General features: G+C 43.6%; 1 protein-coding gene across 6 annotated transcripts in view; it reads left to right on the forward strand.

Annotated features, from left to right (window-relative positions):
- Positions 1–27,907, forward strand: part of gtdc1 (glycosyltransferase-like domain containing 1) — a 59,292-nt gene that overhangs the window by 14,869 nt on the left and 16,516 nt on the right. For all 6 annotated transcript variants that reach the window (XM_079518063.1, XM_079518061.1, XM_079518062.1 and 3 more), the window contains exons 4-7: positions 1,102–1,269; positions 3,323–3,496; positions 16,740–16,826; positions 18,290–18,493. In XM_079518063.1, coding sequence (XP_079374189.1) covers positions 1,102–1,269; positions 3,323–3,496; positions 16,740–16,826; positions 18,290–18,493 — 633 coding nt within the window. The remainder of the gene's footprint in view (positions 1–1,101; positions 1,270–3,322; positions 3,497–16,739; positions 16,827–18,289; positions 18,494–27,907) is intronic.

Genomic DNA, 27,907 nt, shown 5'->3' on the forward strand with positions numbered 1-27,907 from the left:
GTCACTTAGGGAGATAGACAACTTCAAAGTCTCCCCCCCCCCCCCCTCTTATTTCTCTGCGTAGCAGAACGGCTAAACGGCACAGAGGAGCCGGAGATGTATGATATGTCTATAGAACGCTGCTGCTGCCGTGCAGAACGTGGCGTCATCTGACAGGGAGGCAAGGGGGACCCCATCACTGACACCTCATGAAACAAACATGGGTTTAACCCTAGAACACTAAACCTTAATCTTGTCACACCATCACTAAACCTGGGTATATTTTACCCGATATAATTGAGGTACTCTTCTTTAATATGAAATCTGTGAAACAATGTGGGTATTATTTAAAAATATTCCCCCAAAACACATATTCCCCCATGTCCACCCATTCCTGGGACATGTGAGAATGGTCCAGTGATAATTGCATTGCATACCATTGTGGGAGTATGGGATTTGTTTTATCACTCAACCCGGATAAAATCACCTGAACACATGCCTGTAAAAAATAAAATAACGTGGGCAGGGAAACACACCTACCTTCTATGTTGTCACTGAGCATCCTGAAGGTACCCACGGACTCCACCCACAGCAACATTATACGATAATATACGATGGTGTCGTGCGGCGTGTGCAGAAAATAACCAATCTCACAACAGCACCTTGTGAGCTTGTAGATCGCCTATTTTCTGCATGTCATAGTGGCGTGCTTAAAATCCGGCTTATCCATTGGTTTGAGTGATCGCTTTCGGTGTAATCTGACATACCTGATGGATGACAGGAATATTTGGCTGTCAACAGATAGTTTGACATAGGTGGTTTTCCAAGTGTTTGCTAACATGAGACAAGGCCTGATGTTTCTGTATTCACTGTAAAACAAAAACTAGCTTTTCATCCAACGTGGCCATGATATCTGGTGGATTCCAGTAATTACCTGTCACTTTAACTAAGCAGACATTTGGGTTTTTTGGAATTAAAAGGGACTTCCAAATGATCTCTGATGTGCCAGAGGGGGGCTGATAAACTGAGAAAGGACCCAGGCAGCCACCGCAGCCAAATTTTGGAACGGTTTTAATTCTCTGTTATTTCAAGCCCACATCACTAACTCTGTTCGTCTCACAGGGTGCTGTTTGCCAGCTCTGTTCTGAACCTTTGTGAGCTGATGGCCCTCCGCCCCGACCTGGCAGGCCTCAAGAAGATCCTCTACTTTCATGAGAACCAGCTGGTCTATCCAGTCCGCAAGGACCAGGAGAGAGACTTCCAGTATGGCTACAACCAGGTCCTCTCATGGTAAAAAAAAACAAGAAATGAGTCCAAACTTAAGCCATGGTTTATATATACTTCATTGCTCGCTCTGTGTCGTGTGTCGAAAATAGCCGATCTACAAGCTCATCAGACGCGTCGCACCACGCTGATAGTTCGGCTTGTATATCGGCTGTTTTTGACGTGCAGCACAGACACCGTTGAGTTGCAGACTATAAGTTAGGCATTATATTTTCAGTACAGGTTCTCATGGTAACAGAAGAAGAGAAAACAGGGCCTGTTTCATGTCTGTCTGTATATCCATTATCATAATGCAGCTCTTGCTTTTAAGCTCATAAAAAAGAGAGAGAGAGATGTCAAAGTGGAACTGTCCCAAGTAACAATAAGCGGGAGCAATAAACAATGAAAATTAAGCGTACGCATAATTACCCTATTTGTTTGTACACAGAGAAAAGAAACACACTACTCAACTGTAATAGTTTGTCTTAATGAGCATGTCAGGGCGCACATGATTGGTTAATTACTGTGGCCCGACATGATGCTCTCTGGGTAATTGAAGTCACTCTTGTCGTGGCGGCGGCGTTGTCATTAATCAGAGGGCTAACAGTAAAGAGAGAGGCACTCTAAAAGAAAACTGATTGTTGTTGATCTGCATAGGGCAACATGTCAATAACTCAGCTCCGCGCGGCGCACTCCATCTAGTTTAATGTCATTAAGCCAGTCAAATATGGCAACATTAAATAATATGCTACTCAAAGCGAATGGATCATTAAGAGACGTTTGATTGGATTGAAGCCAGATTGCTCGGCTAATTTGAATTATAATGCAGTCTGCCTTTTATAATGAAAGAGAACGGGGGTCCCATTTAGGGGCCACTGATGAACACTTGCAGTGCCTGAGCAAAAAGCCCCAATTTGTACTTGGCCGTGGCCGGTAAATAGCAGATCTCAAGCTCACAACGTTGCTATTTCCGGACCCGTAAGCGTCCATTTTGTTCCATTTGCACTCTCTCAGAGTTTCACACCTGTAAGGATCCATTTGAAACCCCCTCAAGTAACATAGAGGGTCCGCTGACCTCACTTTCAGAACTACTAGTACATTCATGCAATACCAATGGTTCTACTCCAACACAGGATTTAGAGCAGGTAGACCAACTGCAACCAGTGCAGTTGTGTTAGTTATATTAACATACTCTTAGGGTTTCCCCCAGTCCGTAGGCCAGTTCAGTTCTAAACGTCAGAAAAATGGTATGGTATAGTTGTTTTCCATCATGTACATGCTCTATACCCTCACAGGAGAGCATGCACTATGGCTGAACGATCATATCAGTCAACATGCAAAATATTAACATTGCAAAAGGAAACGATATGGACAATTGGACATAGATCGGTTGACTTCAAAATAAGAACACTTTGTCCAGTAAAAAAAATGCAATATTGACTTATGATGTTTGGTGTGAACCCATAGGCACATTATATACAGTACGATAGAAGGTATCTGGAATGAATTTCGAGGTGTGACATTTTGTCAGTCATGCAGCCCTAGCGTTCACACGCATACGCACCACCCCTCCGGTACATACTATAGTATTTCATCCTTGGGGGACTTACTCTAACATACAAATTGGTTAACATGATGTTTTATTCATTAACTAAGTAATGTATTGCAGCTTTAAGTCTTAACCTAGTCTTAAAGAACTTATGCTGATTCTGTCCTCTATATATTATATATATTATATATATATCGGAAAAAAACGAATGTTGCTATATCAGTGGTTCTCAAACTTTCTCATGTCAAGGACCCCCACAATTATATGTATTTGGCCGTGGACCCTCATCTTCAAATATTTGCTTCCAGGGAGTAAAAATAAATAAATTATCAATCAATCAATCATATGGGAGATAGACAATATATGGGAGATAGACAATATATATATTCAAAGATTTGTACACATTTTCACGAGTATAAAATATGGTTCAAGTGGTTCAAATAAAAATATGTTTTCCCTGTTTTAATGGGTTATAATAAGTAGTCAGATGAACCCTCATCCTCTCTCCTGCTCCTCTACTCTGACCCCCAGCTTGGTGGCAGATGTGGTGGCGTTCAACTCCGCTTTCAACATGGAGTCCTTCCTGTCCTCCATCGGCACCTTCATGAAGAGGATGCCCGACCACCGGCCCAAGAACCTGGCCGGCCTCCTCCGCCCAAAGTGCTGCGTGCTCCACTTCCCCCTGCAATTCCCCTGTGTCACAAGGTCAGTGTCATCGTCGTCCTCCCCTGGCCCCAGTCCTTTTGCCTTTGAGGGACAACCGGTACCAACTGATTAAAGAAAAGCACCAGGCCCGGGTGCCACTTAATCCGGCCCAGAGAGCTTGATAGTTTGTGAAGGAAGGCACGGTTAATGGCAGTCTGCAAAGATGTTCGCTAGAAGTCAAGATTAGTGCAAACGCAGTTCTAATATTATATGTCGTTCCCAGGGATCCGTCACTGTCCTGTCCTGTCCTGTCCTGACCTGTTCTCTCTGTGTGTGTGTGTGTGTGTGTGTGTGTGTGTGTGTGTGTGTGTGTGTGTGGGTGGGTGTGGGTGTGGGTGTGGGTGTGTGTGTGTGTGTGTGTGTGGGTGCTAGGTGCTTTGAAGAACCCACTCACTGTTAGGTTCTGTGGCCACACTGATGAAAGCTGGATAGCCGAAACGTTTCTCTCTCTCTTCTGTGTGTGTGTGTGTTGATTAAAGGCAAGTGATTTTCCCAGCTCTATCTGATAGTATTCATTGCTATTGGCCTGAAAGAGACCTGTCCTTTTTTTGGCATGGGCATCTCCCGGCCGGAGCCACCGGCAGAAACTACTCAGCTGCAGCAGATGAGCCTGATTAATTAGAGCTTTGGTTCTCAACCTTTTTATACTGAAGTACCACCTCAGAAAATAGCTTTCCAAGTACTACCATAATAACTGAAAATACAGGAGAGTATACCTGCCCTTTTTGTTCTATTCCTAAGCCAATAATCAGCACAACTGATGATATTTCTATTTCTAATCTCAAATCTTCTATTAACGGCTAGGTGTGCTGTAATGCTCATTTCAGCACGGTTGGATAGCCTACTTCAACCAATTGCTTGGTCAGAAGAACTACCTGTAGTAATATAAATTTCATTCCACTTTTGTCTTTTTCTCCTTTTTTGGGCGACTCCTCTGTGTACCACCAGAGGGGAGCTTAAGTACCACCAGTGGTACTAGTACCAGTGGTTGGGAGCCTCTGAATGAGAGAGAGAGAGAGAGAGTTAGTTTGTGTGCATGTGTGTGTGAATAAAGCTGCAGATCATCAGTAATCAGCAGAGAGAGCGAGACGCGTTAGTGCTCCTGCATGCCACAATTGAATGGGTTCTCGCCAGGCGTTTTCGTTTTTCTTTTGAAAGAAAAATGCATGTGGTCTCCGAGGCTACATTGCTATACTGTGTGTGTGTGTTTGTTCATTAACGGGAGTCTCTCCAGGTCGTCATTACTAACCCTGCCAATCATGGGTTTTGACGTGCTTTTTTCAAAAGCCCATATCGCCAATCACATGTTTTGACATGTTTTTTGTGTTTTTTGAGTGGTGCAACCACTACCTTACGGAGCTATGTGTGTGGGTGGCTGGGTGGGTGGGTGCGTCTGAGCACGAAAACAGCATGGTTGTTTTTCACCACCTGTGCGCAACCTAACACACACACAAACACACACGCACATATTAACTGTATATATGGTGATTTCGGGTGTGCCAGTACAGTACAGTGACAGTACAGTAGAGGGTACAGTAGAGGGACCCCCACACGGTAACTCTGTCATTTCTCAACCGTTTCGGACGTGGGGCGGCTGGCCGGAATCGGGGCGGCACCCTGGGTGCGTTCCTGTGGGTCTGGAACTCCCCCCCCCCCCCCCCCCCACCCCCACACGGAGTTGCACCACTCACTTCACACGGGTGTGATTTTGTTTTTACACTAGATCAGTGTTTCCCAAAGTGGGATCCGGGGACCCCCAATAGTCTTTGAGGGAGTTCCAGGGGGTCCCCTAACGGGTCCATTTGGTTCCATTTGTACACTCTCAGAGTTAAATTAACATTGATTTTACAATATAAATTGGGGGTCCCAGAGACAGAAATGCCATTCAATGGGGGTCCGTAGACTAATGCATGTCAACCGTTCACTGTTCGAGTCCCAATGAATTCAAGAACCATGAAATCACCGCTAAAACCCGCCTCCCATCCACTCCCATGTTAGAATTAGATAATTTTCTAGAACGTTCTCATATCTCCCTTCCTGTATCGTTCCACTGATCTTATCCATACATCACGCACATCAGTACACACTATCTCTATAGGGCATAGCATTGTCCATGGTTTTCTGGTTCCACTGAAACATATCCAATTAATGTTTCCCAAAGAGATTTACAAAACTATTTATATAAATTATTTTAAGCCTAGAATCAAGCCATCCATGTGAATCATGACCATAAAACCTTTGATTCTGTGAAAAAATAATAATTCAATATTTAATTTTATGATATATTCCATTTGTAATTCCCATTGTTTAGCGTTTTTCTTTTTTCTTCACAGAATCAAAGGTTTTATGGTCATGACTCAACAGGATCCTGGATGACGTGTATTCTAGGCTTAAAATGACTTATATAAATATATTTTTAATCTCTATGGGAAAAATTAATGGCTGATTTTTCAGTTGAACCAGAAAACCACGCCCACTGCTATGCCCTATATGTGATCAAGACGGATCTGTCCGATTTTCCATATTCCATCCGATTGGCTTACAAAGTTTGCAGGATTGGTCGTTTTTTAACAAAATGCCTCAAATCATGATACATTTACATGAAATTTTGCACTCACATTCCGTGGAATAAATCCCACCCTTTTCACATTGGCCTGTTTTAGCGCCACCAGCAGGTGGATTTGTGCTCCGTCTCTCTAAAAAAACATTTTTTGGAACAAAATGCATCAAAACATGAATTTGAATGTCCAATTGCGATCAAAGGCTAAGAAGAAATGCCACCCTTTTCACATTTGCCTATTATAGCACCACCAGGAGGCCACAATATCCTACCTGACCTGGTGGAGGATACCTGTGCTCCAAGTAGCACTTTTTCTAGTTTGTACTTTGAACTTGTATGGGAATTGGAATGAGGATTTTGCAATTTTGTTGCCTTTACTATATTGCCTACAGTAGTTGACTTTTCCCAAATAGAATTATACGCACATATGAATTATAAAAAACAACAATCCCCGTGGATCCAGGATTAGATCCAGGTTCCTCTTTATAAACTGTTGTCTTGGTTCAGTGGAGAGAGGTGGTACTTTTTTATTGCCTCGTTCCAAAACAATGCACTGCGAAACAGGCCCGAGGAAAGTCCTGAGCTCCACAGCGAAGGCTCTGTTTCTCATTAAGGGCCCAAATTAACAGCAGCCACTTCTTCACATGAAAACGACAAGATCATAACACGGCCCGGGATTTTGGGAATATCAGCATTGAAAACATTACAATGACGTTCACGTTAATCCTGAATGAGATTATTTGCAGAAATCAGGTGTGAGAGCCAGCTCACCGACCGTGTAACCCCTGGGGATATGGTTTTGGTCATGCCACAGCGGGGACATTCCGTTATGAAATAACACCAGTTTGGAGGGGGGGGGGGGGGGCGGGGGGGCATTTCTGGAATAAAATCATAAAATAAAAAAATAAAATCATAAACACATCATGGAGTTTTTCAGCAATTTGGGGCTGCCTCCTTTCAAGCCGTGCCATTCTCAGGGGTGACTGAATACAGAGGGAAAAAGATGAAAGGCTCACCCAAGTGCACATATTGTTACGAGCGTACTCTCGTGGCATATTATTGCTAATTATTATAGGCCCTAGTCCCCCTTAGGAGATGCCTTGTCCATGAAACTCGTGTGTGAGTGTTTTCTGTGACCCCCGCCTGCAGTAATTGTGTCACACAGTCTTTATTTTACGGCCTTTCCCTCTCGCGGAGGGGTCAGCGAGTGTGTTGCGTGAAGCCAGTCAACCCTGATATCGTCGGGGCAAAAACCTCCTATCTCCATGTGTTTTGTGTTTTTTTCCCAGTAAATTAACGGCCTACTTGATCATACCACAGCGTCACACAAAATAATCAACAGTAGCAGTGAAACGTGGTGCGAAGAGATACTACTTTTGATGCTTTTGAACGTTTTGGTCATTATGAGGTTCCCACCCGACAGAGACGATACTCAGTGGATTGGCTTCACTGTTCACTCCCCTCCACCCCTGCAGCCCCCCAAACCGCTTCAGCAGTGACATGTTAAAGCTTTCAGCACAGCGAGTATTGCCTGAACTTATACCCGGCCGCACGCTGGTTGTTGCCCAAGGAAAATACTCTAATCCACAGGCTCACAATGTGTCACGGTGTTGACGCATTGCGAACTTCGCCTATTCTTCGTGGTCAATGATCAGACTTATGATCAGGACGACGAGTGTTTTTTCTGTGTGACACACATATTTCGTATTTCCTACCTTATTAGCGAGCCCGATGCGACAACACCGGGGAGCGTCTGTGTTTCTTTGAGCGTCTTCTAATTGTGTGTGTGTGTGTGTGTGTGTGTGTGTGTGTGTGTGTGTGTGTGTGTGTGTGTGTGTGTGTGTGTGTGTGTGTGTGTGTGTGTGTGTGTGTGTGTGTGTGTGTGTGTGTGTGTGTGTGTGTGTGTGTGTGTGTGTGTGTGTGTGTGTGTGTGTGTTTGCATGGACCTCTGCATGTTTTCATGTGTACTCGCCCGCGTAAAGAAAGTGAGCTGCCATGGCTGACGCAGGCCTCTCGCCCAGAGTGTTTTTCAGCTCATTTTCAGATGGTAATTTGCCTGATCCAAAGCAAACTCACAGAGTGTAAGTAAGCGATTATATGCATGGCCGACAATCCCTCAAACATGCCTGCGGTCCTTTTCCAAACACAGTTAGTCCAGCTCTTTGAAAATATAAAACGCTCGGAGAAACAAATGGCAGAGGGGAGAAATACCAGATGATTTTCCTGCATAGGTATTCATATGTCGCCTCTCTCTCTCTCTCTCTCTCTCTCTCTCTCTCTCTCACTGTGTGTTTGTGTATGTGTTTATGTGTGTGTGTGTGTGTAAGGTCTTCTCCATCCAAGCATTTGAAAGCCATGTGATGACTCTTGTAGCGAAACGCTACCAGGCCAAATGAACAAAACTAAAAGAGCTTCTTTTTTGGCGGGGGTGGGCTGGGGGGAAGGGGGGGGCAATGTGCCTTTTCCGCGAGCAGCGAGGGCTCTTTGTGGTCGGTGTGTTTGTGGTATCCATCTATCAATCGGCTTTTGAGGGGTGGACTTTTGTAATTTAATAGCGATTGACCTGAGCCAGCAGAAACCTGCGGTGGCAGACAAAGCCATCACATTTATCATGGGAGAGCAGCAGGGCATTGACTTTCTTTGAGTATTGTCAATCCGCTGGTATGGTATAGAAAAGGCGGGGAACTCGGAGGGGTAATCAAATCAATGCGGTCCCACCACGTGATCAGCAGGTGCCAAATTCTGGCGAGCCGGGTACCCCACTGCCTTTCTCACATTCGCCTCCCCGTTCCTCCTCCTTTGCTTTTGTGCAGTTGTCAGGCCGAGCGCGTGTTGTTTTTTTCTTCTTTTTCCTCAGGAGGTGATCACAGTCAGGTGTTGAAAGTAGAGCTTGATTATTTTCATCATGATTAGGGTTTTGTTGCTTCGCTCCCCGACCAAAATATTTGCTTTAAAAAGCTTTGATGATGATGGATCTGAATGTGCGTGCACGTGCGCAGGCGCGCGCATGTGTGTGTGTATGCGTGCGTGTGTGTGTTTTCCCCCCTTTTCTTTTTCTTTCTATGGCAGGTCTTTCATTGTTTAGGTCTGGAGACAAAGGGAGTCCTCTTATGTGTGGCAAAGTGTTCCTGCATTGAAAGGATATGAATGCAGGTTTCAGCTTCAAACTTGAAAGAGTTAGATTTTTTTCTCTTTTTTCTTTCTTCCCTTTTCTTCAGACCTCCCCATTTGATGGACCGGTTTTCATTAAGTCCCTTAACTCGCTGCAGATAACTGAAGCTACTTTTAAGTTGATTAGGAAAACGTTCTTTCTTTGGCTACTTTTAAAAAGGCATTGATGTGGCTCCTTGTGAAGCAGTCAGTCAGTCAGCTCAGGTCTCAGTGTGATTGACTCCTGGAACAGCGCGCTGCCTGCAGCAGATGGCAGGATATCCTGTTTGAAACGTTCCTTTGAGAAGTTCAAATGCGACTGGACGTCTTTCCAAGAAGATGAAGATGGTAAACCAGAGAGCAAATCAAGATGTTGCATATACCCAACACAAACCCAATGATATTTGATACAAATGTTTTTCGTAATACGCCCTATATTTAATAATGCTTATAGTTTGTATTTAGATTATCTTGCATCAGTACGGAAAAGCATTTCATTCGTTTTGAGCACGAACAGGGAAATGTTTTGCCCTGTTTTCTGTCTTCTTTCTTTTTTAAGACATACTGTTGTATAATTACTCTTTTTTTTAAAGCATATGCCCTTCCATCACAAAGAGAATATATAAGGAAAATGCCGCCCCTGAGGTATAGTAGGTCTTCCAGACTATGGACAGGACATCTGAAGGCATTCCTTGCCACGTGTGCTGCTAAGTAAGTCTGTTTTGCCCTGGGACTGTGGACTAATTGGAAACACTGAAGCATCGGGGCAGAATAATCTCATACACAAAGCTGAGTCCCCCTGCATGTATGGGGAAGAAGATGCCCTCTGAAACAGGTGTGGGCTGTTTTTTTTTCCTGGTGAATTGTAATTGCGAGGCAACCAAATAGGACTCTAGGGTGCTGAAGCTGTGCTCACACAAGCATGCGTCTATTGACTTAATAGGATAATGATATGACAGGAATTGACATTTAAAGCCACCCTGAATGTCATTTACTTATGTATGCTGGGTCCACCAGGGATCTGTACTGGGTCCACTCTTTTTTCTACTTATACACCAAATCTGTTTGACGGAAAAATGTACATAGCCGATCTACAAGCTCACAACACGTTACAATGTTCACGTATTATGACATTCCAAGAATAGGGACGCTAGGGTTCATGCGGTTCATGTGCCTTATATGGAAATGTTCTTTTTTCACCTTAAGAGCACAGGATTCCCCTCAATGGTTTATACTAGATCTATCTTAATTGTTTACTTTCTAAAGCAGTATGGCACAAGATGACCCGAGTACATTACCTCATAATCCTGCTTTGCTTTGTGCCATCTTACATTCTAATCTTGCGAAGGGGGGGGGGGGGTGACAGCGTTTTAACTAGACCAGACAATGGACTCATCCGCTAACCTTTTACGGGGCGGTTGAAAGCCTTGTACAGTAAGTCACCATTTGGTGCCCAGGGCCACTCATCCTCAGATGACCTGACACTCATCTCTCTCAAATCTCCTCTTTGATTACTTCCAAGTTGCCACCGGACTGCGTGCCATGGCTCCGAGCCGTGGAGCGGCCTTGATGAGTATAAACGTTGGGGGGGTGGGGGGTCTCCTAATCACACCGCCCATGTCTTAAGCTCATCGGTGACTTGATGAAAACAGCTGTCAGCCACCTTTTTTCTCCCCTATGCTTATTTGACGTCACACCTCCAGTTCTCTAATCCTTTCAAATACTGCTCTTGCATGCCTGTGTCCATCAAAGTCCTTAGGTTACGAGCCAGGGGAAAGCACCGAACAGCGCGCCCATAGGGGCTCACTGCGAGGTTTGTTGCTGGTGTGTACAGTGAAACTTGAGGTACGGCGGTGCCTCGGCTTTCAGTCGCTCGTGTGCCAGGAGCGACCACAATTAGGTCCATATGGCGCTTTGAAGTTGGGGGGATCTAACTGTGATGAATGGGAATGAATTAAGGATCAAACCCTGCATTGGTGATTTGTCCTTAATACCAAAGTTTAGCTAACACATGCTGGCATCTGTTCAGTGATGACATAAGCAAGAAAAACGGGTGTTTTCAAAACACGGCTACACAATTGAATAATCTGAACTCCAGGGGAACTGCACGTTGTTCATGCCAAATATCAGAGGCGTGTAAGGAAAATAGACAGTAGAATTTATTCCTCAACTTAAGCATTCTGACATTACGCTGTCAATCCTGTCATAAAAAAAAGAATATATATATAATATATGTATAGTAGTTCACCTTTGCACAAATAGCAAGCTGCATTTCCAAGTAAGCAGTTGGGATCCTAATAATTGCAGGCTTAACTGGTACAGACAGTGAGTGAAGAGTGATTTGATGCTAAGTAACACATAGGTAGGTCTCGGCTACTGCCACTGAGGCAACAGCCTCCCGATCCGGCGTGCAGATCGGCGTGACAAGACCGTTCCCACATCCCTGACCTGAGGTGGCTCCCCAAGAGCTCCCCGGAGAATCCTCTTCCTCCTTTCATTGTCTTAAATGTTTACGAAAGGCTTCAAGTGAGATTTACTCCTCGTTCGGATGCAGAAAGGAAAATGACAAGCATGTAACCATGGCTGCTTCACAAGTGAATGACATCATGGGGACGCGCAGTGCGGGGAGGGTTTTTTAATTGGAACAGAATGACTTCTGAAGCGCGCTTCCCTGGAGACCGATGGCGCTTGTGTGTACAATGGAACGCGCCACATGTATCCAGTGATCCAACTCGCTAAAATAATACTCGTTTCTGCTGGCCAAACATGCTCACACAGTCAAGTGGTTCTCTGGGCCCTAGAATTTTTTTTATTTTTTTTGACAAGGGCAATTTTGTTTCTGGGACCCAGGTTTTGTCTTGGTTCCAAATCCCCAGAATCAATTCCAGTACCTGTCACATTTTAAAATGTGGTTTGTATTTTAGATATTACATCTTGATACAGTACAATATACTACTGTATATAGCATAGATTTGTTTGTTTGGCATTCTTGGATGAACAAGAATGCCAGCAGCCAGGTGATAGATTTGTATTGGCTTGTTGAAATTTGGGCATAGGAGGAAACATATTGCTTGTTGCAAGCCATTGAGTATTGTTGTTTCTTTCTTTTTTTTGCAATGCATTGTCAACTCATTTTTATTTTTGTAACAAAACAAATCCCTCCGCATACATTGCACTCCGGAATGAAGAAAACTGAACTGTTGGGCAGACACATCCATAACGCTCTTCTGTGGCCTGTCAATAATCTCCTTGGGGGTCCTGATGTCATATTTTGTCATCCATATGCATATTACATAATTTCAATTTATCCCCCAAAGATTTGCTTTGAAAAGAATAAGGAAACATTTTCTTTCTCTTGCTGGACTTTGATCTTTGCACCATCTCTTGACTAGACTAAAGGCAAAGTGCAAGTAGTGTCCTCGCTCCCTTTTCCGTCTCGATCTCCATCCAAGTCAGAACGCTCCTTTGTGAATTCCCCCGTAGGCCCTCTGACCACGGCCACATCTGACGTCCACGCCACAGTGAAGTGGACTGCCGTCCCTGCTAGGAGTGCCCGGTGAGTGGTGGACTATAGTCGAAAAGTGGACCGCGATCGCTTCTGACTAAAGGGTCAGCTCATAATGACTGTAATGTAGATCTTAATGTGCTCTAATGACCAGCTCAGTCCATGCCCACTGACAAACATCCCCTCTACCGGACGTGACCGGCCCCTCGTCAAAAAGCACCATCAGTGGGCGTTAAATGGCTGCAATTTTGAGCTTTATGATGATGAGATTGTTTTGAAGTGATGCCCCCAGGACAGTAACCTCAATGCTTTAAAACCTTTGGCCGCTTCCCTTTGACTCTGACCTAACAAAAGCCAGGCCAGTGTTAACCCTGAGGGGCTCCAGAGCATGGGATTCACACACAACCGGTCCACCTTTATCAGTGGCTTGAACTCTGTGGCACGGACATTCAAACATCAAACCACTTTACTTTTATGCAGTGTTATGTCCTCCTCTGAAATCCTGCAGGTTTGTCCTTTTGTTCAACTCTCTCGTTGAACATTTTGTGAGAGTGTCCTTACTGTCCTGGGGTAACTATGTTCTGAAGTCTTTGTGTTAATTGCACATTTTGTATATCTTGTCTTTTTTAAGTATTTTTAAATTACACAAATGTATCTATAGACTTTGTTAATCATGGTCTGTCTCACACAATCAAGAAACATTTTTAGCTTTCAGATTAATTCATATTTCCTAATTTAAAATAAAAATAAAATGGGATATTCATATGCTATGTGGGTACTATCATGTCTGACCTCCTTCCAAGAGACTGGTAGAATGTACATTTTCATTTCGGGGCACCATAAAACGCGACGGTAACCCAATTATTCAGTGGCCTTGCGTCTGTATTGAATGAGTTCATAGCATAAAGGCCACTGGGCCTGCACACCGTGGCTCCCAGATCCATGCCGTTTTTCATTACCCGCTGGGAGAGACACTTGTGATTATTGCCAATAAAGGAAATTAGATCAAATGATTTTTGACTTTGACTCCCCCCTTCATCCTTTCACATTTAATCAAATGCACAGAGGTAAAGTCATCACAGAAATTGCTGTTGATTTATAAATAAGCTAATTGGTGGCATTCTCTCTAAGTACCCTCCCTCTCTCTCTCTCTCTCTCTCTCTCTCTCTCTCTCTCTCTCTCTCCCTCTCTCTCCCCCCCTCTCCCCCTCTCTCTCTCCCTCTCCCTGTCTCGCTCTCTTTCTGCCAGTAGACAGGAGCAGGTTTTTATTGCCGCTAGTCAAAACCTCTTCATCCAATTTCTAAAATGGCTTATCGAATAAAAATTTCCCAGGGGCCCCGCGAAGCAGCACCATTGGTCATACCTAACCACAACGCGCCTCCTTGTCAGCCCTCTGAATGGACGCCGGTACGAAGGAGATGAATCCATGTCCATATCTCTTATGTAATATATCCATCTACCCACTCCTCTCCACTTTGGCACTTTTATCAATGGGCCTGTCAAGGTAATGTCTCGCTGCTTTGGTTTCTGAAACGCTACTCTAAATTGCCTTTATAGATCCTAATAATGCAAGTGCTCGCTAGAGACAGGGCAGTACCATAGCGTTTTGTCCTCCAGCCCCTTATGCCTTATGTTCCTGCGCATTCCTTATGCTAATTTCCGTACACCTAAGGCCATATTATCGCCCATTTTCCGTACACCTAAGGCCATATTATCGCCCATTACAGTAGTCATTCTATCTCCCTGAGAGGGCTCTATTAGATCAGGGAGATAAGTGCTTTAGGTACTGCAGATGAATAAGGGAATGAGCATTAAGCCATTTTAGCCTTTAAGCGGTATCCCGCACAGAGGAATATGGGTTTGAATTGTTTTAGGTATTTTAAACTCTTAAGGTGTGCTCACAGCCTCTGTAATGTTTTTATGTATTTTATTTCCCCCCCCCCTTCCTTTTCCTTTGGGGATGGAGGGGGGCATGAGAGGGAAGCATATAAAAGACTCTCCACTCTGACAAACACTCCTTCAAATACCTTGTTTTGACAGGTCTGTACACTTGATTCGTTATGGATGTGTCTGCCCAACAGTTCAGTTTTCTTCACCACTTTAAGTTTTAGTAGCGAGTCTACTAGTAAATCGCCTCTTTCTTTGCAATTCATGAAAACATTTTCTCAAAATGTTTGATCTATATATTAACATGCTCAAAATATTGATGCCAGCTTGTAAGTGGTTACATGTCACATATTTTTCACATAATGTTTGCCTACTTTTGCCAAATATGTGCCTATTATGCTATGCCCAGAATGTGGACGCTAGGTTTTAAGTCGATAATTTATGATGATTTCCAGAGAGAGTGGGACTATGCAGTACAGTACACACACCATACAACAATACAGGCTCTCAGTGTTACGTCTGCCAGCTAAGATTCGTCATGCTGTGATGTCATTCTCTCGCCACAGATGACTTCTGGCGTCAGTTGACAAGTCTTTGACAAAAATCAGTGTCAGCCCAACAACAGCAAAATAAGTAATATTTACCCTTGAGGCACCAATGGAAGGTTTTAAGATGATCTTTTGTTGCTTGCGTGTTCACATGTTTTTGTTATTTAGATTTGTTTGCTTCAACACACATGTTAAGAATGTTATATTTAGATATAGCGTGTTGTTTAGACAGATGCTAGGTTTTGTTTACCTGGTATCCTAGTTTCTTTGAAGCACTACATTACATTGTTCTCTTTGCACTCTACTTATGTCCATCCATCCATCTTCAACCGCTTATCCGTAGTCGGGTCGCGGGGTCAACAGCTCCACCAGAGAGCTCCAGACTTCCATCTCCAGAGCAACATTAGTAACTTGGTAACTGGTCTGATGCCCCAGGGTCTCCTCCCAGTGGGACGTGCATCGAGGACCTCCCTAGAGAGATGCTCGAGAGGCATCCTAACCAGATGCCGGAACCACCTAAGCTCTACTTATGTGACTTATTTGTTGTTTGTAGGGTTCATGCCATTTACTGATTTCGTGTTGCTCTGGATAAGAGACTCTGCTAAATGTAAAAATTGATTGTATTATTAGTTATTTTCTTTGTAATTTTAACTAATTTTAAAACTAATTTAATAAAACTAAACTAATTTTATTTCCTCACTATTATGGGAAACCTAGATTCTCATGATAACGTGACTAAGATATACAGGACATGCACGCCAGAACGATCCTCGACAAAACTCGGTGAAGTTTCGGTGAACAATGCTCTTTGCGCCGTGACTTCACAGAGAAAGAGCGCGTGTGAAAGAGAGTAGAGACAGGAGAAGAGTGGCCCCTCAACACTGCTTCGAGAAGTGCCAGGATCCCTCTGTATGCCTCTGTGGAGCATGCAAAACAGCACTCCTCCCGCCCTCATAAATTCACCCTAGCCACGAAGACTTGCCCCGGTGCCAGCACTTCCAATGTGTTTCCCATTCCTCGTTGAATGACATCAGCATCTTTCCATACTTGCCCCCCAACCCCCCCAGCCCGCCACCCCCACCCCCCTCTCTCACCCTCTCTCACCCCCCCACAACCCCCAGTCCTGCTTCCTTGCACTCCCTCTCCAAGGAAAGCAAGCAAGCCGTCACAAGGCCAGGCAGAGTTTCAGTAGCGGTGGAAGATCCTTTGTTTGTTTTCGCTTGCGACTCTGTTGTTCTGCGATGCAAACCACTCGGAAGACGGATACAATCCTGTACCAGAAAGGCAGAAAGTTTTTATTTTTTTATTTTTTTGTGGCCACTGAGATTAGTTGGGAGGAAATGGTGTTTACTGTGCGTACAAACAACTGCAGTTGATTAATTATATTTACTGTATTGTGTGTGTGTGTGTGTGTGTGTGTGTGTGTGTGTGTGTGTGTGTGTGTGTGTGTGTGTGTGTGTGTGTGTGTGTGTGTGTGTGTGTGTGTGTGTGTGTGTGTGTGTGTGTGTGTGTGTGTGTGTGTGTGTGTGTGTGTGTGTGTGTGTGTGTGTGTGTGTGTGTGTGTGTGTGTGTGTGTTTTTTTTTGCTGGACAGACTCCTCCCGAAGCACAAGCTTGTTCTACGCAGCATGCCTGAAGGGTTGTCTCGTGATGTTGACATCAGCGGGCCACATACTCCACGGTAATCAAGGGCGTTGGTGATGACTGCCATCCATTGACCTTGGCCTTAATGGTGTAGTTTTAGGAACTTAGGAGTAGCATTTGGCCATAGCAAATGACATCATTAACTTGGCATCTTTGTGTTTGAGGGGCAAACCGCTGTAGTGTCAGTAGTAAGTGCAACATGGCTGAAATGTGGGAAAGGCTAATGTCTATTTTGTCGTACAGCTGTGGCACTCGCCAAAAAGTGTTTTAATGTCTTTTTTTTTTTTACTCTACTCAGTTATCATGTTACACATCAGTCATTTATTACATAAACCTCTGAGACACACATGCAGTTATTCGTCGTGGGGCCAACCAGTAGCAGCAGTACCATGAACACATTTTGTCCTTGTAATTACTAGGCTATCCCCATCTGTGCTTTTATATACTATATATATATACTATATATATATATACATACTGTGTACACACACACACACACACACACACACACACACACACACACACACACACACACACACACACACACACACACACACACACACACAGTATATAAACAAAAACACCCTACATTATTGCAGTTATACAGATTCCTGATCGGTACAGATACTATATCATTTTAGAATTGCAGCTGTAAGTGCTTGTTGTGACAGTAAATGCTCTTGATCCTTGAACTTCAACCACAGCCCTCTTTTCCACTACTCGCACTGTGTTGCCTGAAAATGGCAGCTGTACATTTTCACACATTTTTGGGGGAAATGTTTTTTAATTAAATTAACAAAGATTACTGGGTTTTCATTTTGAATGCCCAACACGGGGAGGCCTATTTGAAAGTCAGTGGTTACCATGGAATCCTGCCTTCAGTCATATCTGACCTGATTTGAACAGGGACAAGCACACTGGTGCACTGACTGCACACTGATTCACTGTTCTCTGTACTGAAACCTGATCTCCATATTACGTTACTTGATCATTAGGCATGTAACGATATATCGATATATATCAATATTAATCCCGATGATATATATCGTTTTAATAACAAATACAAATCGACCCCCCCCCCCCCCCTCCCCAAAAAAAGGCGGGCTAGTGAATTATGGTGTGTGTGATATGAAATGTTAGCTTTAATCATATTCCATCATATTCAAGTGCTTTTGGAGAGAAATGAGACAGACTCCATGCAGTTACTTTCAGTAATAGAGGCCTGCAGAGGGGAGCTATGTGTGTCTGTGACTGTGCCCAGGTGATGGTCGTTGATGCTCATTAATACATCAAAATTTCATCAAATAGTTTTTTGATGAAATTGTTATCCCAAATGGCAAAACTATTTTCTGTGTATTTTGAAAGACAAAGGCAAAACTCTCATTAATCATTACTTTCATAATATTGAGCTTTAGCTTTTAACAACCACCACCTATCACTTGCACGTCCTTTTAATGTGAAGTTCACTACCTTCACCAGTCATGTTAATGACCCCGACAGGTGTGAGGAGGAGGAGCTCGGCTCACCTGACGACAAACGAGAGGAACCAGGCCACAGCTCTCCGGCTGCAGAAGAGCTATGCTCTGAACAGGCCCCAGGGGGCGCCATGCTGGACCAGGGGGAAGGCCAAGGGGGCGGGGGTGAGGTGGAGGTGACGGCAGTGGACCAGACTAAACCTCTGCATATTATCTGGCCCCACAGGTGGTGAGTTACACGCAAGTCATACACGCGCATTCAGGTGGTGAGTTACATGCAAGTCATACACACGCATTCAAGTCCTCCGATGAACTGAGCACATCTACAAGCTCACAATGCGTGTTGTGAGTTATTTTACAGTTGAGTCTTTGAAAACTGACAATAGAATACATGGTCAGAAGCATTTTCTATAAAAACTCCCAATGGTCTTTGATATTTCATAAAAGCATATAGGTCAAAGCGGGTACAGGCTTTAGTTCCGACAACCCAAACCCCTAACTTAACCATAACCGCAAGCACGGAGCAGCGCATGTCGGACCATCACATTTTCGCAATGCATGTTTCCGTGCGTCGGACCTTTGGTGTGCCGGATCTGCGTGTGCACTCCGCTCAAAGCCTCAAACCTGTAATTTCTTTTAACTGGTTGGCTGTATGTAGAACAACGAGAACTTAGGTTTAGAACTTTAGCACAATACCTAAATCAAGTCACAGATTAGGACTCGGCCTGACAAAATGTTTCAGTCATGAGATTAATTGTTGCTTTATTCCTTTGCATATGCATCGTTAAAACTGTGTCCAGTGACACTGGTTTTATCCATGCATAAATTCGCCTTTACGTTATGACGTGAATGGGTGACAAAACATAAACGTGCACTCAAACAACAGTTAAGCCAGATTTATATACTCGTGCCAGTGTGGCCTGCCGGAAATAACAGATTTACAAGCTTCCACCACATTGTGGTGCCATAGGCCTACGTTGTGAGCTTTTGTAGATCAGCTATTTTGATTCGCAACACCGGTGCATACCGGTGTAACTAACGGATATGTTTGATATTCAAATGTGACAAAACAGTACGGTTACTGTCTGTTTCAGTACAGTAAACAGTTTTATTGTAAATTAGCATTCTCATAAACAATAACTATGTTTTATAAATGTTGGAAAATGGTGTTTGTACAGCTAAATCTGCCCCTCCCCAACTTTCAATTGAGCTCTTTTGTGATGTCAGGAGTAGAGGAGGTCCATCCTCGTAAACTCACCTAAACCCCTTATAAACTGTAGAGTTCAGGTACATACATTTTACGGTAGAGAGGCATCCAGAGCATTGCAAATATATCTGGTTTTGAGTGCTAGACATTTACAGTGTTCATTTATAGGCCAATATTAAGTCAAAGTACTGGCAATAGTCCTCCACGTCTAGAGGCTTCCTCCACTGGTGATGTCATCACTGTGAAGTTCCTTTCTGCTACCTGCAGGGTCACCCTTTCAAAACGTCTAATTGTATGTAATTTCTGTCTAATTATATGGAAACTGATATTGCTTAGATATGGACTAATTATGTGAATGGTGAATGTGAATGTCTTAATGGTTTAAGGCAGTGGTTTTCAACCAGTGGTCCGGGGACCACCAGTGGTCATTGAGGGGGTTCCAGGTGGTCCCCAGCTAAATGATGGAGAGTTGGCATGGTAACCAAATGGACCCTTAATTGATCTTTAACTCTTGAGAGCTTAAAATGAAACCAAATGGACCCGTAGGGGTCCATTTGGTTTCATTTTATGTTAAAATGTTAAATTATTGTTAAAGATCTGCATTACTTAAGTTTATACAAGAAGAATTGTTACTTTGATCAACGTTTGCCAGTTATCTCTGCTAATGGTACCAACATCAATACAGCATGGAATTGTGGACAAAATCTTATCCAACGATAACAAAATATTCTTTAGTTTTGGTTTTGAGAGGCTAAATCTCATAAAATGGTGGTCTGTGGCTCAGATGCTGAATAAATAATGGGCCTTGATATTAAAAGGGTTGAAAACCACTGGTTTAATGTTCTGTCTGTCATGGAGATTAGTATTTGGCTATCTTCTCATGGCGTATCAAAACACCTTTACAAAACCAGGAGGACCCACGTTACCCCAGCTGGCCTGTAGCCTATGTTGCTATCCTTTGATTGCTAGGCTTTGATCTGTGTTCTTTGCCTCTCCTGGTCGGGCCTGGCATGGCATGAGTTAGAACAAAGCAGTCACGCAAGCAAGCAAGCGGTAATCCAATGATGGTGTCGTCTTGTACGCCTCTCATTGCCTTAGAGTACCTCGGGACAATGGTGTCGGTATGTTCCAGACCCCGCAGAGGGGCTATTTGCTTTGGATAGTTAGCAAGGTTGTTTGACAACAAAACCAAGGGGCATGGAAAATTACTAGCACACGTAGCACTTTGGTAAAGAAAACATATACCGGTGGTTTGTGTTATGGGCTGAGATGAGGAGCGAACGGTATCCTAGTGTACGTGTGAATGCATATGTATTATTATTATTATTATTATTCATTATGTGTGTGTAGAGTATATGACAGGACCATTATCATCTGAATCAGCAAGAGAGAATGATCCATTATAAGCGTGGATGGGTGTATCTAACAGAAAACTGCATGATCATTACAACCTTTGATGTCTAGGCCCCTTTTTGGAATACTACTCCCCCCCCCGCCCCCCTCCTTACACCCTCCTTCCCCCCAACCCCACCTCCCTGGCGTTCTGCTTCATCTACCTTGGAGAGCAAAGACAACAGGCTTTCTGGGGGAGTTACATTTTTCTCCCCTGACTCTTCGGCTGCAGGTCTGACTTTCCTCCGCAAGAAACATTCCTGTAAATCAGATTAACAGCCCGAGAAAAAGACCACCATCGCCGCAGGTTCCATCGGTTGGCGTCACTATTGGGCCATTCATTGTCAGCGGTATCCAACGCCGCCCGCCCCGCTCTCTCTGTTTAGCTCCGACTATCTGTTTTTCACCTACTCTTATATCAGTAACAATGGCACCCGCCATGTAATCTCTTCTAAACTGAGCAAAACACAGATGGATTATCGCTCCCAACATCCAAGCTTCATAAACGTTGGCTTTATTCTGGGCTAAATTAGGATTTACACAGAGTAAGGGAGAGTTGAGTGAGACATAGGGAGGGGGGGGGAGAGAGAGAGGCGTCCCGTTAATCTCCGCAATTGAAGCTGCTCTCAGTTTGTTCCATTTGGTCCTCATATTTTCTCTCTCTCGCCCTCCACTTTTCTTTTTTTTTTTTTTTCGTGCTCTGTTGCAGATTGTTAATCTGTGTGTGGCCTGGATCCTCAGATTATGGGACCGTCTTATTGCAGGCACTGCTTTCCAGGGGAGGGATGGAGGGAGTGGGGGTGATGCATGGGATCAATGTGGACAGCTGTTTGCAACCAGGTGAAGGAGACGGGCTGCGTGCCGCAGTAGCGTTGACCGGTGGGGGTAGGTTTTAAAGCTCTCTATCAAAGCTTTAGCTCTCTGGGCTCGGGACACACTAAAGGGTGATCAGGATCAGCTTTTACCTCGAGAGGATTGCCTGCTGTCCTGTTGCAACTCTGATTGAAATGGAATAACGAGATGGAGCACACCAAGCGCCATCACGTTGTTACATATACCATTAAGAGAGAGGGCCGCGGGTCAGGAAGGAATACCGCAAGATGCTCAACGTGATGGATGGATGGACAGGGGACAGGGGAAATGCAGGCAGGCAGGCAGGCAGGCTAAATTCATCATAGCAGCACAGCAGTAAGGGTGACGCACAGATACAGGGCAGGTACAGTACGGGTGATCTCGTATAAATAGAAATAAGTAGGTCTTAATGTAACAAGCCTGATGCTGGATATGGGGCGATCATTTGAGAAGGATATTTTTTTGTTAAGCCATCCCCCAGCTGGTTGACGGATGTACTGTACTGTACTGTACTGTACTGTACTGTACTGTACTGTACTGTACTGTACTGTACTGTACTGTACTGTACTGTACTGTACTGTACTGTACTGTACTGTACGTGATATCGTAGATCTGCTTTATTAAACAAGGAAAATAAATCAATAATATTTTTTTTTAAAGTGAGGGGCGCTCTTGTCATCTTATCCTCATTCATCATCACATTCTGGCCAATCGCAAATTGCGTCTTCACTTTTCTGCCCTCACTTTTTGGTTTTTATTCTCAATATGTACTTTGCTCAGGCAATCAAATCATCGCTATGACGTGATCAGCCAATCAAATCATCACAAAAATCCACACAAACACACAAACTGGGAATAGGAGGGGCCCCTCAAAAAACCAACATTTTATCACCATACTAGAGAGGAGCATGATTTCTAGTAGGTACGGTTAAGACATTAAGGCTAAAAGGATAACTTGTTTCCATTGTGGTCCTATGCTCCTGGCTCCCACCCTGTCACCCGTCCCGTCCCCTGTGGGCATGGCCTTGGACCCTGACCTGAGCCAAACCCTGCCTTCATTAAGGCAAGTCCATAAGAATAACACTGAGCTGTTTGAGTCATGTGTTTAATTGGTGTTGTTGAGGCTACTTGTATATTTCCTTACAGTCTGGTCTGAAGTTGTTCGTTGTGATCACAATGAGGTCACGGCGGTATTTCCTCCCAGTATTATTTCCTAGTATAGGATGGAGGGCAGACCACTGAAATAGCTTTTAGTGTAGTCCTAGTATAGGATGGAGGGCAGACTACTGAAATAGCTTTTAGTGTAGTCCTAGTATAGGATGGAGGGCAGACTACTGAAATAGCTTTTAGTGTAGTCCTAGTATAGGATGGAGGGCAGACTACTGAAATATCTTTTAGTGTAGTCCTAGTATAGGATGGAGGGCAGACTACTGAAATAGCTTTTAGTGTAGTCCTAGTATAGGATGGAGGGCAGACTACTGAAATATCTTTTAGTGTAGTCCTAGTATAGGATGGAGGGCAGACTACTGAAATAGCTTTTAGTGTAGTCCTAGTATAGGATGGAGGGCAGACTACTGAAATAGCTTAGTGTAGTCCTAGTATAGGATGGAGGGCAGACTACTGAAATAGCTTAGTGTAGTCCTACTATAGGATGGAGGGCAGACTACTGAAATAGCTTTTAGTGTAGTCCTAGTATAGGATGGAGGGCAGACTACTGAAATAGCTTTTAGTGTAGTCCTAGTATAGGATGGAGGGCAGACTACTGAAATAGCTTTTAGTGTAGTCCTAGTATAGGATGGAGGGCAGACTACTGGAATAGCTTTTAGTGTAGTCCTAGTATAGGATGGAGGGCAGACTACTGAAATAGCTTAGTGTAGTCCTAGTATAGGATGGAGGGCAGACTACTGTAATAGCTTAGTGTAGTCCTAGTATAGGATGGAGGGCAGACTACTGTAATAGCTTAGTGTAGTCCTAGTATAGGATGGAGGGCAGACTACTGAAATAGCTTTTAGTGTAGTCCTGGTATAGGATGGAGGGCAGACTACTGAAATAGCTTTTAGTGTAGTCCTAGTATAGGATGGAGGGCAGACTACTGAAATATCTTTTAGTATAGGATGGAGGGCAGACTACTGAAATAGCTTTTAGTGTAGTCCTAGTATAGGATGGAGGGCAGACTACTGAAATAGCTTTTAGTGTAGTCCTAGTATAGGATGGAGGGCAGACTACTGGAATAGCTTTTAGTATAGGATGGAGGGCAGACTACTGAAATAGCTTTTAGTGTAGTTACTAGTATAAGATGGAGGGCAGACTACTGAAATAGCTTTTAGTGTATTCCTAGTATAGGATGGAGGGCAGACTACTGGAATAGCTTTTAGTCTAGTCCTAGTATAGGATGGAGGGCAGACTACTGAAATAGCTTTTAGTCTAGTCCTAGTATAGGATGGAGGGCAGACTACTGAAATAGCTTTTAGTCTAGTCCTAGTATAGGATGGAGGGCAGACTACTGGAATAGCCTTTAGTGTAGTCCTAGTATAGGATGGAGGGCAGACTACTGAAGTAGCTTTTAGTCTAGTCCTAGTATAGGATGGAGGGCAGACTACTGAAATAGCTTAGTGTAGTCCTAGTATAGGATGGAGGGCAGACTACTGATATAGCTTAGTGTAGTCCTAGTATAGGATGGAGGGCAGACTACTGAAATAGCTTTTAGTGTAGTCCTAGTATAGGATGGAGGGCAGACTACTGAAATAGCTTAGTGTAGTCCTAGTATAGGATGGAGGTCAGACTACTGAAATAGCTTCTAGTGTAGTCCTAGTATAGGATGGAGGACAGACTACTGAAATAGCTTTTAGTGTAGTCCTAGTATAGGATGGAGGGCAGACTACTGAAATAGCTTAGTGTAGTCCTAGTATAGGATGGAGGACAGACTACTGAAATAGCTTCTAGTGTAGTCCTAGTATAGGATGGAGGACAGACTACTGAAATAGCTTAGTGTAGTCCTAGTATAGGATGGAGGGCAGACCACTGAAATAGCTTTTAGTGTAGTCCTAGTATAGGATGGAGGGCAGACCACTGAAATAGCTTTTAGTGTAGTCCTAGTATAGGATGGAGGGCAGACTACTGAAATAGCTTTTAGTGTAGTCCTAGTATAGGATGGAGGTCAGACTACTGAAATAGCTTTTAGTCTAGTCCTAGTATAGGATGGAGGGCAGACTACTGAAATAGCTTTTAGTGTAGTCCTAGTATAGGATGGAGGGCAGACTACTGGAATAGCTTAGTGTAGTCCTAGTATAGGATGGAGGGCAGACTACTGGAATAGCTTTTAGTGTAGTCCTAGTATAGGATGGAGGGCAGACCACTGAAATAGCTTTTAGTGTAGTCCTAGTATAGGATGGAGGGCAGACCACTGAAATAGCTTTTAGTGTAGTCCTAGTATAGGATGGAGGGCAGACTACTGAAATAGCTTTTAGTGTAGTCCTAGTATAGGATGGAGGGCAGACCACTGAAATAGCCTTTAGTGTAGTCCTAGTATAGGATGGAGGGCAGACTACTGAAATAGCTTTTAGTGTAGTCCTAGTATAGGTTGGAGGGCAGACTACTGAAATAGCTTTTAGTGTAGTCCTAGTATAGGATGGAGGGCAGACTACTGAAATAGCTTTTAGTGTAGTCCTAGTATAGGATGGAGGGCAGACTACTGGAATAGCTTTTAGTATAGGATGGAGGGCAGACTACTGAAATAGCTTTTAGTGTAGTTACTAGTATAAGATGGAGGGCAGACTACTGAAATAGCTTTTAGTGTAGTCCTAGTATAGGATGGAGGGCAGACTACTGGAATAGCTTTTAGTCTAGTCCTAGTATAGGATGGAGGGCAGACTACTGAAATAGCTTTTAGTCTAGTCCTAGTATAGGATGGAGGGCAGACTACTGAAATAGCTTTTAGTCTAGTCCTAGTATAGGATGGAGGGCAGACTACTGGAATAGCCTTTAGTGTAGTCCTAGTATAGGATGGAGGGCAGACTACTGAAGTAGCTTTTAGTCTAGTCCTAGTATAGGATGGAGGGCAGACTACTGAAATAGCTTAGTGTAGTCCTAGTATAGGATGGAGGGCAGACTACTGATATAGCTTAGTGTAGTCCTAGTATAGGATGGAGGGCAGACTACTGAAATAGCTTTTAGTGTAGTCCTAGTATAGGATGGAGGGCAGACTACTGAAATAGCTTAGTGTAGTCCTAGTATAGGATGGAGGTCAGACTACTGAAATAGCTTCTAGTGTAGTCCTAGTATAGGATGGAGGACAGACTACTGAAATAGCTTTTAGTGTAGTCCTAGTATAGGATGGAGGGCAGACTACTGAAATAGCTTAGTGTAGTCCTAGTATAGGATGGAGGACAGACTACTGAAATAGCTTCTAGTGTAGTCCTAGTATAGGATGGAGGACAGACTACTGAAATAGCTTAGTGTAGTCCTAGTATAGGATGGAGGGCAGACCACTGAAATAGCTTTTAGTGTAGTCCTAGTATAGGATGGAGGGCAGACCACTGAAATAGCTTTTAGTGTAGTCCTAGTATAGGATGGAGGGCAGACTACTGAAATAGCTTTTAGTGTAGTCCTAGTATAGGATGGAGGTCAGACTACTGAAATAGCTTTTAGTCTAGTCCTAGTATAGGATGGAGGGCAGACTACTGAAATAGCTTTTAGTGTAGTCCTAGTATAGGATGGAGGGCAGACTACTGGAATAGCTTAGTGTAGTCCTAGTATAGGATGGAGGGCAGACTACTGGAATAGCTTTTAGTGTAGTCCTAGTATAGGATGGAGGGCAGACCACTGAAATAGCTTTTAGTGTAGTCCTAGTATAGGATGGAGGGCAGACCACTGAAATAGCTTTTAGTGTAGTCCTAGTATAGGATGGAGGGCAGACTACTGAAATAGCTTTTAGTGTAGTCCTAGTATAGGATGGAGGGCAGACCACTGAAATAGCCTTTAGTGTAGTCCTAGTATAGGATGGAGGGCAGACTACTGAAATAGCTTTTAGTGTAGTCCTAGTATAGGTTGGAGGGCAGACTACTGAAATAGCTTTTAGTGTAGTCCTAGTATAGGATGGAGGGCAGACTACTGAAATAGCTTTTAGTGTAGTCCTAGTATAGGATGGAGGGCAGACTACTGAAATAGCTTTTAGTGTAGTCCTAGTATAGGATGGAGGGCAGACTACTGAAATAGCTTTTAGTGTAGTCCTAGTATAGGTTGGAGGGCAGACTACTGGAATAGCTTTTAGTGTAGTCCTAGTATAGGATGGAGGGCAGACTACTGAAATAGCTTTTAGTGTAGTCCTAGTATAGGATGGAGGGCAGACTACTGAAATAGCTTTTAGTGTAGTCCTAGTATAGGATGGAGGGCAGACCACTGAAATAGCCTTTAGTGTAGTCCTAGTATAGGATGGAGGGCAGACTACTGAAATAGCTTTTAGTGTAGTCCTAGTATAGGTTGGAGGGCAGACTACTGAAATAGCTTTTAGTGTAGTCCTAGTATAGGATGGAGGGCAGACTACTGAAATAGCTTTTAGTGTAGTCCTAGTATAGGATGGAGGGCAGACTACTGAAATAGCTTTTAGTGTAGTCCTAGTATAGGTTGGAGGGCAGACTACTGGAATAGCTTTTAGTGTAGTCCTAGTATAGGATGGAGGGCAGACTACTGAAATAGCCTTTAGTGTAGTCCTAGTGTAGGATGGAGGGCAGACTACTGAAATAGCTTTTAGTCCGACTGGTTTCACATGGTTTTGTCTGATGCCGATGGTGATTTTGGAGAGGCCTCGACCACTGATTATCAAAGTTTTAACCCATTTTGACCTGAGATCAGATTCTAAAAATGTCTTCTACATCCTGACAGTTTTCTGAAAAAGCTATGTTTCTATATCAGTGGTTCTTCGATTTTTCAAAAATAGCAGACCTACAAGCTCGTAGCGCGCCACTCGTAGCGCGCCACTCTGCTATTTTTCAATAGCTAAAGCATAACATAATGCTAACACCAAAAGGGGTTCCCGCCCAAAATATAAAATACACACATAAACTAAGCTTCGTTTTATTTAACCGCTTAAGCCCTATTCAAAATGTGTATAGCCAAAACAAGCTCACAACACGTTGTAACACAAACAAATCGGCTATTTCTGAAAAAGTTTTAAAACCTTCCAAAACGGGGATG

This window comes from Electrona antarctica (genome assembly GCF_951216825.1).
Source record: "Electrona antarctica genome assembly, chromosome: 13".
Taxonomy (NCBI): domain Eukaryota; kingdom Metazoa; phylum Chordata; class Actinopteri; order Myctophiformes; family Myctophidae; genus Electrona; species Electrona antarctica.